We start from the raw sequence: 12,638 nt of genomic DNA, 5'->3' as shown, positions 1-12,638 counted from the left end.
ATTAAAAGTCCCCTGTGCTCCACCTGTTTATCCTTTCCTCCCTCTCCTCAAGCCCTAGTAACTACATGCCTTTTAAATGTCTCTACGGTTTTGCCTTTTGCAGAATGTCATACAGCTGGGCTCATACAGCATGGAGCCTTTCCAGACTGGCCTCTTTCACCTAGCAATGTGCCTTTAAGCTTCTTGTGCGTCTTTTCATGGCCTGGTAGCTCATTTCTTTTTATTATTAAATCATATTCCGTTGTATGAGTGCATTGCGGTTTGTTCCACTCAACGACTGAGGGCGACAGTTTGGTGGCCTCCACATCTTGACAATTACAATTTCAGCTGCTTAAACATCTGTGTTCAGGTTTTTCTGTGGACATAAGTTTTCAACTCATTTAGGTTAAATACCAAGGAGTGTGATTGCTGGATAGTATAGTAATATGTTTAGCTTTGAGAGAGACTGCCAACTGTCTCCCAAAGTGATTGTAGCAGCCCGCATTTCTACCAGCCTTAAGTGAGAGTCCCTGTCACTCCACATCCTCATCGGCACTCGGTGTGGCCGGTGCTGTGAACTGTAGCCCATCTAACACGTGTGCGGTGGTATTGCGCTGTTGGACTTTGCAGTCCCCTGGTGACACCTGACGCTGAACACTTTTTCATATGTTTATTTGCCCTCTGTGTATCTTCTCTGGTGAGGCATTCATTCAGATCTTTTGCCTATTTTTTAATTAGTTTTGAGACTTTGTGTATTTTGCCCTTCATCAGATATGTGTTTTGCAATTATTTTCAACCAGTTTGTGCCTTGTCTTTTCATTTTCTTATTAGTGTCTTTGGAGAGTTTTTAAATTTTTTTATCCTAGTGAAGTCAACAAAGGAATCCTCCCTCATTTAGAGAATATCCCAAACACTACAGCAATGGAAGGGGGCGGGAAGTGAGGAGGAAGTGTGCCAATTTTCTCATATGGCAGGGCACTAATTTTTCTGTCTTAAAACATTTTTTAGAATATATAGAACTTCTTTCACTCACCATGTTTTTGATATGCATCAATGTTGCAAAGAATTTTTTCTCAATTGTGTGGCATTTCATTGTGGAAATATGTCTTTTTAAAATTTTTGTTTATCCATTTTCCTGTTGATGGATCCCTGAATCACTTTTAGTTTTTTGGCTGTTACAAATGCACCTGCTATACTCTCCTGTAAGTCTTAGTTTTAAGAGTCACTTTTAAACTTTGAATTGACCTGGGTGTTCGAATAATTTGCATAATTCTTCACCCCTCGGATTTGAGCCCGGACATCGTTTCCTTAGAACCCCACGGTGACCACCTAAGGGAGTCCTGTCTTTGTCCCACCTCTCTCTCCACACCACCTTTTATTTGCTACATAGCCTTTATATTAAGTTATAATGACTTTGTGGACTTGTCTGTCTCTCTCCCTGCATTCGGAATTCCCTGCCCAGACCCTAACAAGCTCCAAGAGGGTAAGCGATGCCGGTTTACTCACAGCACCTATTAAGTGTTGTATAGAGTAGGTGCTTAATAAATAACTGTTGGAAGACTGAGTCACTCTAAAAAGTAAGTTACAGATTGGTAAGTTCACCAGTGGCCACCACATGCCTGGGTTCACGATATCCTCAGCAAAATACACAGATATCCACGTCCCCAAACCAAATCTAAAGCACCAAACGGTAGCCTCGGTCCCCGCGATATTACCAAGGCAGACGCGGGAGGAAGCTAGGTTTGAGGGTCGGGCAAACACCATTATACAGCTCACACGCTTCCCGGTGACCCGTGAAAGTGCACAGAGAAGTGGGCAGTCGGGGGCACACGGCCCGCGAAGAACCGCAGGAAACGCAAACTTGGAAGTCATCCCGCCCAGTGGAATCCGGGGAGATTTGCCGAGTCAGCGTCCAAGAGGGCGGGCACCGCGCAAGGGTGCGGCCGGGCTGGTGGGCTGCCCGGGGCTCAGCGGGGGAAGAACAAGGAAGATGCCAAACTCAGACCGCATCAGAAAAACCAGGGCAACGGGACGCTAAGTCTGTTTGCGGCCCGTCCCCGGAAGTGGGGTTGAGACACACATCGAGCTGCGCCTGCGCACTGGAGTCTATGCGCAAACGGCCAATGAGCGGAGGGGTGGGCGGGCTGTAGGCCAGCGACCCAGTTTCCGGTTCCGGTAGGCTGTGGTCTGTTGGCTCCTGTGCTACGTGTCCCAAGCCTCCGAGTGGTAGGTGCCCAGGTAAGGCGCCGTCTCCCGGGGGGCGTGAGCGTGCCTTTGTGACTCTGGGAGGCGGCGGGCGTGGGCGGGCCGGCGCGTGTCCGGAGCGGCTGGTGCGGGAGAGGGCCCCTCGCTCAGGGCCGCCACCGGGGTCCGGCCACGGGAAGGTGGGGAAGCGGAGATCTGGCGCCGCGGCTCCCCCGGGGAGAGGGACGCCAAGGTCCCTGCTCCTTCCGGGCGTGAAAAAGCCAGGATGTCGGCTTTCTGGTCGCTCCTCCCCGGCCACCTGGTGGCTTGTCGCCGGGGTCCCCTTCGGGGTTGGCTTTGGGGATGTGAGTCCTTTCGGGTGTGTGTCCTCGGAAGAGCTGTGTTCGGGCGGCCTCGCCTCCGCTCCTGTGATGTGGGAGGATCGGTGTAGATTCTAGATCAGCAGATCACAGTGGGTTATTGGACCCCTCCCCCGACAACGAGGGCGGTGTTTTGTGTATGGTGCACCCCTCGCCCCCGGGAAACGGTCCTTAACTTGTGTCGCGACATGTGTAAAGTTTTAGCCCCGTTGGTTTGAAGAACGAAGTTCAGTGAAATATTGAGAAAGCAGGCACTAATATATTTTTGGAGGGACCCAACATACTTGGCCCGGAATGTGTATAGAATTCCTAGGGGATTTTAAATGTTTTCATGTTCATTATTGTATGTGCCCACCCTGGGCTAGGAAACATTGCGTAGTCAGGGAGATGAACCACTGCCTGGTCTTACATTCGTTGGTTCGTCATAAGTGTATTAAGTGTGTATGCACCTGTCCCCTGTCCTAAGCCCTGGAGATAATAGTAAGTTACAGGTGACACACTGGCCTCCGTAGCAGTTGTATCCGTGGCTCCCAAAGCTGAGCAGAGGTGGCATTTCCTTACAAGAACCGATGTGAGAAACGTTATAGCCCCGTTCCCTTAGAGCTGTGTGCAGGCCTGGAGGTTTGGAGTTGAGCTCATCACTGCAGTCAGGCCTTGCAGTTCTGAGAATTTGATGGACCTGTCCCACTCGAACACCCGCTTTTCTGGAAGTGCGGGTGGCCGCGGGTTGGAACAGTCAGGTTGAAACGCACGTTTGCCTCTTCTCTGGCTCTGGTAGAGCCGTAGTTGGGATTCACTGCAGGAGACACTGGGTTCTGGGGAGTTTGAAATAAAGTATTTGTTGGATTGCCAGCATGGTTGGCTTCTGAGCAGAATGAGGGGACTGCAGAGCGAGTACGAGTGGGGGCGTGGTGATTGCTTAACTGCGTGTGCATCCTGTGTCAGTGACGTAACGGGGTAAAACCTGTGCCCTTGCTGTTGATCTGATGCTGTGCTGGAATCTGTAGGAATCGTGCCTGTATTTTTTCCTTTGTTTATGTTGTGGGACGGGTTGACCCGTATCAGGCATGCATTTCTGGCAGGTCTCATTTGCAGTTTGGTATAACCGAACACGTCCTTGCCGCATGATAAATACCACTGAGTGTCTTTTCTCTTGTTTGTTTTTTAAAGAAGCATCATGGACCAGGTAATGCAGTTCGTTGAGCCCAGCCGGCAGTTTGTGAAGGACTCAATTCGGCTGGTGAAAAGGTGCACCAAACCTGATAGAAAAGGTAAGAGCTTTAAAGTGAGAGGAAAAGTTCAGTCTTTGCATTTTCTAAGGCTTTCATTTGATTAATATTGTCCTGTTTAATAGCTGTTAATTCCTTTTCTCATCCACATTTTTATTGATTTGTTTGCTTTATTTTTAACATTGTCACTTCCTAAATTTTGTGCACATTATACATTTTTTGTTTTACGTGTTTTCAAATGGTGTAGGATTATTTGGTGCAGCCCTATTTTTCATGTTATGTTTGTCTTAGTCATAATAATTTCAGGGTTTTTAGTATCTTCCATGTCTTCACTTTGGAAAATGTTTTGGGTTTCCCCACCTTCACCACCCCCAGACAGAGCCCTGACGTGCATCATCAGAGTTGTTGCCATGATTCTTGTGTTAAAAGGTACGCCAGAGTTTGTCTGCTTCGATTCATTTAGTGACTGCTGCCTGGGTGAGAAGTGGGAATACAGTGGAGAAAGTAATACATTACAAGTATAGTAAAGTATATAAAAGTGTGTAACAGGGACTGGTCCTTGCTCTTACGGAGCCCAGGGTGATTCAGGGAAGGCCGTCCTAAACCAGAAATGGCAGTCACAGTTCCAGGCACTGCGGTGGGAGTGCTGTGGAGGAGAAGTGGAAGGCCCCCCCCAGGAGGACTGAGCAAGTCTGGGCAGCTTCTCCGAGAAGAGGAAACAACGTCAGATGGAAACACTAGCAGGGTCTGAACCTTCACGAAAAATTGTGCTCCTCCCAGCTTCATTCTCCAGCCTTATTTTTGGCCTCATAACATCAAAGACAGTGGACCCATTTTTTATAAAAAGTTACGGTCTGTGCTTTTATAATCAATATTTTTAGCAATGTTGCAAAAATTTTAAGACAAATACTCTACTTCTTCTATCTGTATTTTACTTCTTTTTGGCATTCTGGTCATTTGCTGAGAAGAACGTGTTTTGCTGCTTGTCGGTGGATTCACTAGAATGGGCATATACTTTATTTCTATGTTGCTTAAATAACAATATGGTATGAAAATTTAAAAATCAATCAAATAGCTTATTTACTATTGTGTCATATTTCATTTTATTTAAAGTTATGTTTACTGTCCGGAGAAAGATATACCAGTAAGTTTATGTCACTGCTAGTTTTTTCTCCTATTCTTGCAGTGACACTGTGAAAATGATAAATTTTGTGTTTTTAATCCAGAGTTCCAGAAGATTGCCATGGCAACAGCAATAGGATTTGCTATAATGGGGTTCATTGGCTTTTTTGTGAAATTGATCCATATCCCCATTAATAACATCATTGTGTAAGTAAACTTTTGAAATAGTATTTAGAATGGAATGGAAATTGAAGCCATTGGAGTTGACAGTTTGCTTTTTCATTAGTGCACAGATGTCTCTTGACTTGCTAATGCTGTTCGAACCCACCGGTGTTTACTGAGAGCCTGGTCTTGGGAAGTGCTGTGTGTTTTCGTTAGGGTTAGAGCAGGTGTGTGAGTGACTGTGGTGAGCCGTCGTGCTTGGGAATCGTGTGCTGGTCTCAATTCTTTATGTCCAGCTAACGTGTTGTCTGTCACACTGAGAAGCCTCCCCCGACCGTCCCATCCTGTGAGTCCTGTCCTTGCCTTGTTCTCCTATGTGAGTCTCCTATGCGAGACTCGTCCCAGGGGAGGGTTCTGAGCTAGCCAGTCTGTTCTAGCAGCCCTGTCCTCCGCAGGACTTTCGCAGTCCAAGGTGTTCAGGTCCCGCTTCTTCTCTTTCATGCTACCTTGGGGTAATGTGGGTGTGGTTCTCACATCACTGGTTTTGGTTCCATAAAATCACAGCAGACTGCATTTCAAATAATAATAATCATTAACAGCCTGTATATACTCAAAATTGACCGTCTTTCTTTCTTTTACAGGGGTGGCTGAATACCTGTTTAGAGGAGGGTTTTTCCTCTTGGGGATTGGTCAACAAGAGAGGATTTGAGAAGCTTGTGGAGTAAAAAAATTGCTGACTTGTCTCTTGGATAGTCTTGATTTCATGATTTAGTTAAAGCTTGTTAAAAGAAATCATCAGATAAGTCACTAACTGTAATAAAAATGTGTTTGTATCCTCTACCAAACACTTGCTCAATTTCTAAATGAAGAGCATTACAATTAAAATTTTTGTTAAAGTTATTGTTTATGTCTTTGTTCTTCCCTAAGAGATACTGTTGAAACATGTTAAGAATCCGAGGTCTGATATCAGTGATAAGGGGTGGGAGAACTCAGGCGGGACTTCCTCCTTCCCCAGGTATTGAAGTTTTAAAGTAAAACAGCTGGACCTGGCGTTACAAGTAGATTTTCCTTTCATTCTTTTTCCTGGCTCACTATGTTAGGATAAGTTTTCTGATTTCCCATGTATTTCTTTCCAAAAGGCTCTTCTGGATGATAGTAAATAAATTTTAGACAATTTCTGGTTGAGAAGATCCAGGCTATTAGAAGACAGTTTATCAGGACAGTTGTTTGCTGTGGAGTCCTCTTTATTCACTCCCTTTTCTGTGATTGTGCGGTGTTCAGTTGGGGACAGGGGTTTCCGAATACCATTCATACAAAAATGATTGCACTGGAGGGCCGCGAGTCCTGTATGCTGACCCCCAGCAGCTGTGTCTCTGCAAGAGATCATGCTGTCAAAATTTTGTCAAATTCAAGTAGCTTTGGTTTTTGTGTATGTGACCTAGAGTCCAGGGTGCGTAATTACAGACTCAATTTAGAGGAGTGGGTCCCTAGTTCCTTAGACATACCAGTAGAGTTTTATAAAACTGGCTTTATGCAAAAGGTGCCATTTTCAGAAAACTCTCCAGAAAAAATGTAATATTAGTGATTTACATCAAAAGTAGAAAGCGAGCCGAAATGGTTTTCTCAAGTGGAGGGAAATTGGTTTCCTTTGTTATACAAGTGTTCCAAATAATACGGCATAAGCCTGCAAATTCGGCAGCGTAGATCAGATCCTGTTGCTCTTCCTGCACCTGTTTGGAAGCTCGCTATGTTTCCAGTGGTTCTGTGGTTCCGTGATTCATTCATCGCTTTGTATGATTCATTCATCTGCTCCCAGGATTTGTCCTTGGGTTTCAATAAGCATTGTCACGCCAGGTGTCCCAGAGCTCTTCAACTATTCACCCACCTAGTAAGCAGCTATTAAAAGCTAAAAGTAGAATCTTCTCTGTTTCTGAATAGTGGCGTTACAAAAGTACACGGTAGCACACAGGTACACATGCTGTGCGTCTACACTTACTCTAGGCCCACAATCTATAAATAGTGATGCAAATTTCGAAACACTTCCGAATCACATAGATCTCTTGAATTACTTAAACATTATTATTAAAATATTTTTAATTGACTTAGCAAGGTGCCAAGTAACAGAGTGTAAATTAGCAATGTTATATTAGAAATGTTAACATTAGAGAATCAGAATTTGCTTGGCTGGAGATGACCCGATTTCTTGGTTTTCCTGGGGCTGAGGGTTTTGCCAGGATCTTAGGGGGTTTTCAGTGCTAAACGCGGGTGGTTGGTGTCCCACTGGCTGCACTGTTGCCTCTGTTCCGTTAGCCAGGCCTTGTCTGGGGGCACCTCGTTCTCAGTTCAGTGTGGACAAAGCAGCAGCTCGGTGCTCCAGCCGCCGCAGGCCCGGCTTCCTGTCCTGCGCCCGCAGACCTGTTCGTCCATGCGCTGGTGGCTGGCACCGGTCATCTGGATAGCGTGTCCTAGCAGTTTCCCTGCCGTGTCCACCTAGTCATCACATTAGGTTAATTCAATTCTAACCTTTATGGCTGGAGTTTAGTTTTGGTTTACCTACTTGACAATTCAGTTCCCACTTGGCAGTAGGATAAATCTGTTAACATCACATCACTCGTGAAGTCCCTAAAATCCTGTATAATTCCTGCCAACCCGGAGTCTATGCCACCTCCCTGGGCGGCCCTCCACCAGCTGTGCCTTTGGTCTTGTTCCGGCTGCCCCCCGCCCAGCAGTGGGGTGACTGGCACGCCTGTGTGTCTTCCCAAGTAGTTTTGACTCCTTGAGTTGCTGCTTCTACTTCTTGGTTCTCAGACCTCTAATTACTGGAGACACTCTCAGGGAGCTTTTAACACAGTGTGCTGGGCTCTGTCCCCAGAGGTTCTGATTCAATCGGCCAGGGAGGGACCCCTGGAGTTGCATTCTGACAAGGTCTCTGTGAAAACCCCTGGTTGAGTCACACCTTGAGAAGCAGTGCTTTGAATCAAACACTGTCCAGGGGGGCCAACCCTTTCTGAAGCCCAGTTCTCGCTTTTTCTTCGCTTCCGCTCGCTCTCGCCAGGGAGGGGCCTGGGAACCAGGCGCAGAAAACAACTGCCAGAGAATGACTTTGACGCCGACCTTGTCCTCCCAGGACGTCCTTCCCCTGGCGTATCGCGGAAACTACCTCAAATTCTAACTTTCAGGTCTCTCATTGAAGAGGGGTACATGCTTACCACAGTAGGTCAACAGCTGGAATAGATTTAAATTCACACAGTGTGTCTGCCTGTGTCCTCAGTGCATTTTTACAGAATGGAACAAGGTGAAGTAGGACAAAATACAGAAATTTGCCCCAAGTAGCTTCTGGCTCTGAGATAGAGTCTTGACTGCCTTAGCGGATTGGGTTTGAATTTAATAAACTGGATATATATAGGTCTCCTGCAGTGCCTTTCTTCCCTTCTCAAGCTGGATTGTCGGAGTGTGTAGGGGAGAGAAAGCACCATGAAGCTCGCATCGTGGAAGGGGGCATGGATTACCAAAAAATGCCATGTGATTTCACTGGTGACAGACACTGTCAGCTACGGGGGACTGTAGCCAGCAACTCATCAGCAGTGGAAGACAGGAAGGAGCTATGAAGCTTGCTGAGGCAGGGTTTCTTTTATTTCTTCATGAGGTTATGAGATAAATAGGGACTTTGATGACTTGGGGCTTTTCTTTCATGGCTCATATAGTGGGACACAGAACAGCGAAAAAAAGGTTTAAAATGAGAGAAAAATAAAATTAGAAAAAGAGGCAATTTATTCACGGATTCATATTTCTGGTGCAAAAGAAACAAAAATTCCAGAGTAGCTCTTAGGCTAAAGAGGAAATTAAAAATATAATCACAGCTTACTGAGCCAATGAAATTAATAAAATGGCTATTAAAAACTTAGGAGATTTGGTCAAGAATTTCTAAAGCCCAAAATGGTCTTTCTTTGGGTCTTTTAAAGACTTTATTCTTCTTAAAGCAATTTTAGGTTCACAGAAAAATTGAGAAGGCGGAACAGACATTGCCCGTATGCCCTCGCTCCTCACTCCCCCACTACCAACACCCTTCAGCAGAGGTTTCACTACTGATAAACCTACACTCACACATCATCGTCACCCGAAGACCATATTCACGCTGGGCTTCGCTTCTCGTGGTGTGGTTTTATGGGTTTGACATGCGTGTAATGACACGTGTCCACCATGATAGTATCAGACAGAGTAGTCTCACTGCCCTAAGCATCCTCGGTGCGCTGGCTGTCCGCCCCTCCTCCCCTCACCGACCCCTGGCCACCACCGATCTCTTTATTGTCTTTTCCAGAATGCCATATGGTTAGAATGATACAGTATGTAGCCTTTTCAGGTTGGTTTCTTTCACTTGGTAATACACATTTAAGGTTCCTCCATGTCTTTGTGGCTCAACAGCTCATTTCTTCTTAGCACTGAATAATATTCCTCTGGATGGACCACAGTTTGTTTATTCCTTCACCTATGAAGGACGTCTCGGATGCTTCCAAGTTTTGACAACTCTGAGTAAAGCTGCTATAAACATCTGTGTGCGGGTATTTGTGTGGATGTAAGTTTTCAGCTCCTTTGGGTAAATACCAAGGCATGCTGTTGGATCACGTGGTGACACTGTGTCTAGTTTTGTAAGAAACTGCCAAACTGTCCTTCTCAGTGGCCGCACCCCTTTGCACTCCCCTCTGTGATACGGGAGTTCCTGATGCTCCACACCAGCACCTGAGGTCAGGGCTGGGGGTTTTGGCCGTTCTGATAGGTGTGCAGTGGCATCTCATTGTCTGACTTTGCAATTCCCCGATGTGACATGTGACAGTGAGCGCCTTTTCATAGTCTTGTTTACCATCTGTGTGCCTTCTTTGGTGGAGTGTCTGTTAGTGACTGTCCCATTTTTAGTCGGATTATTGCTTTTATTTTATTGTTGAATTTTAAGGGGTTTTGCAAATTTTGGATAACAGCCCTTCATCAGATGTATCGTTGCAACTGTTTCCTTTCAGTCTATGGATTTTAAAAATGCTCTTGACAGTGTCTTGTGCAGAGCCAGGTTTTTAAAATTTTAATGAAGTCCTGTTTCTCCGTTACTCCTTTCCTAGTTTCGCCTTTGGTGTTGTATCTAAAAAGTTATCACCAAGCTCAACTAGATTCTCTGCTACGGTATCTTCTAGGGGTGTCATACTTTTTGCATTTTACATGTGGGTCTGTGCTCCGCTTTGAGTTAGTTTTCCAGAAGGTGTGAAGTCTGTGTTTAGGTTTTTTTTTTTTTTTGCAGTGGATGTTTAGTTCCAGCACACGTGTTCGAAGGAGCTCTTTGCTTCATTGTTTGCCTTTGCTCCTCTGACAGCTCTCAACTGACTACATGCATGGGGTCTATTTATGGGCCATCTGTTCTGTTCCGTCGATCTGTGTGCTGTTCCTTCGCCAATACCGAGCAGTCTCGATCGCTGGGGCTTCTGGGAAATTTGAGGTCGGGCCATGTCAGTGCTCCGACTCCATTCCTCGATATTGTGACATCCAGGTGGGGACTGCGCTGGCTCTGTAGGTCAAGTTGAGAAGAGCTGACATCTTGAATGGAAGAGCCCCCCAGTTCTTAGCTCTTTGACTTCGTTAGTCAGAGTTTGGGCAGCAGCTGACCTGCTGTGTCTAGCTCTGCAGGTTTCACAGGTGGGATTCAGGAGCCAGCCCAGTGGGTCCCCCGCACCCCCCGCCCACACACTCGGCCCCTGCACCATGCACTGGAGCCTGAGAGTGGGAGTTGGCCCCACTCTACCCCACTGTGGCCCTGAGGAAGGACAAAGACACAGCAGGGCTCCTCCCCATTGTCTACCGTAGAGGGTCATCTGCCTTGGGACTTATTTTGTACCTTGGTGCCGTGAATTTTTCTGGTGATCTTGTCCATCTCCATGGAGGTAGCAGAGGGAGGGCTTAGCCACCATCTGACCACGGCTTCCTGAGCACCTGTGAGCAGCTGCCAAAGCCCGTTGCCCATCTCTGTCCCTATTGCACAAGAGGTTGTCCTTCCTCTGGGCCCCTGGTGTCACAAAAGCACAGGGCTTCCTTGTTATGTCCCTTTGGGTGCCGCGGCAGGCCCTAAAACCACGTGATTGCAGTGACAGCTGCTCCTCAGCAGCTGGGAGACCCACCACTCACGCTGTGTGTCACCTGGACCCTCTGGCTCAGGGTCGCCCTGTGGGACTAAGGACATGGGGAGCTGACACCTTGCTGTTTGGCTTCTGCTGTTAGTGACCAACCACGGGAACACGCTGAGGTTTGTTGTGTCCTACAGACAGAGCGTATGGGGTGTGGCAGGTCACCTACCAGATACAAGAGAGACCCTGGCAGCTCTGTTCGTCCTTTGTGACTGCGTGAGGTCACGTGTGTGTCAGCGGCAGAAACATGCACTTCTGAAGCAGAGCCAAGTTCTGAGAACTGCGTCGGACTGCTTCCTAAACCACTCTGGGCCTCGGCTCCCTCTTTTTGCCAGGGGGCTAGTAATACTTGTTTTTGGAGGGGCTGGGAGGGTAGCATGTGATACTGAATCCTTTGGGCTTAGAAAAATCCATGAAATCGAAGTCTCATATGTGGAAGTAGGGAGTGAAATGATGTGAGTGTTTTGCGCCAAAATTTTTTCCTCAAAGGCTGTAAGATGTAAAGTGAGCCGTGATAATCTAGTTTGATAATCATTGCATCCGGCGGGGGTTTATATCATTTTTATGCTATATTTTCTGCTATTAAGTAAGTGAAAGATACTCAGCTACTGCTGTAATTTGCATTTTTGGTTATTATTTAGGATTATCTTCTCTCATGATTTGTTTACTATTTTAAATCTCTATACAGTTTTTTTTGTGTGAAATATTTTAATCTTTTTCCAGAGAACTAATGGGATGTTAATATAAAGAACCATTAAAATGCAATATCAAATTGAAAAAATAGGATTATTTCCCAATTGTGATATTTAAAAAAATATTTTTCCAGTTTGTTTGTGTTTTAGTCTGGGGTTTTTTTTGTTTCCTTCCGCAAGTTGTAAATATTTTATGTTCAAATGCGTTTGTTTACCCCGCTGTGATTCCTTCTATGGCTTCCAAGCCGAGATGGCTCTCACGGTGCGGGTCTCATAAATATTCCAGCGTGTTCCTTACCGGCTTTGTTTTCAGATTTCTAAAGTTTTGTTTTCTGTTTGATCTGGAACTTATTTTGTTTGACTTTATCTTAATTATGTTTCCACAATTGCTAGACACTAGAGAGGCTGGCTTGTTATATGACATTTACTGCTTGTTCCCGAAGACCAGGGATCAAACCCCTCATTTACCAGGCAGGCACACTGGGTTCGGCCTCTCCGCTCCGTGTTGTGCGGCTACTTTCTGAGACTGAAAGTTTTTCTATTGTTTGTTCACTACCTTTATTTGATCTATGTTTTTGTCAAATAACCAATTAAAAAAATCAAGAGTGCTACTCATGATCCCAATTGGAACAACGATGGCAAAAATGCAGAAAAGTACACGAGAAACACTCAACTCTAAAACAATCCTCTGTTAGCTCTTGTTATATTTCATTTCCACTTTTATTACGT

General features: G+C 45.7%; 1 protein-coding gene across 3 annotated transcripts; it reads left to right on the top strand.

Annotated features, from left to right (window-relative positions):
- Positions 1-2,090: 2,090 nt before the first annotated feature.
- SEC61G (SEC61 translocon subunit gamma) lies at positions 2,091-5,956 on the top strand. 3 transcript variants are annotated; one of them, XM_024562987.3, is made up of 4 exons: positions 2,091-2,217; positions 3,714-3,814; positions 4,999-5,101; positions 5,698-5,956. In XM_024562987.3, exons 2-4 carry the CDS (start codon positions 3,721-3,723, stop codon positions 5,705-5,707), a joined length of 207 nt encoding a protein of 68 aa, XP_024418755.1. In that variant the 5' UTR covers positions 2,091-2,217; positions 3,714-3,720; the 3' UTR covers positions 5,708-5,956. The 3 variants fall into 3 exon arrangements, with proteins under 3 accessions (XP_024418755.1, XP_045053384.1, XP_045053385.1); XM_045197449.3 differs by having other exon boundaries at positions 2,183-2,205; XM_045197450.2 differs by lacking the exon at positions 2,091-2,217 and adding an exon at positions 2,506-2,528.
- The last annotated feature ends 6,682 nt before the right edge of the window (positions 5,957-12,638 follow it).

Source organism: Desmodus rotundus, chromosome 6 (genome assembly GCF_022682495.2).
Source record: "Desmodus rotundus isolate HL8 chromosome 6, HLdesRot8A.1, whole genome shotgun sequence".
NCBI classification, from domain to species: Eukaryota; Metazoa; Chordata; class Mammalia; order Chiroptera; family Phyllostomidae; genus Desmodus; species Desmodus rotundus.
This window is presented reverse-complemented; position numbering and strand designations above follow the sequence as displayed.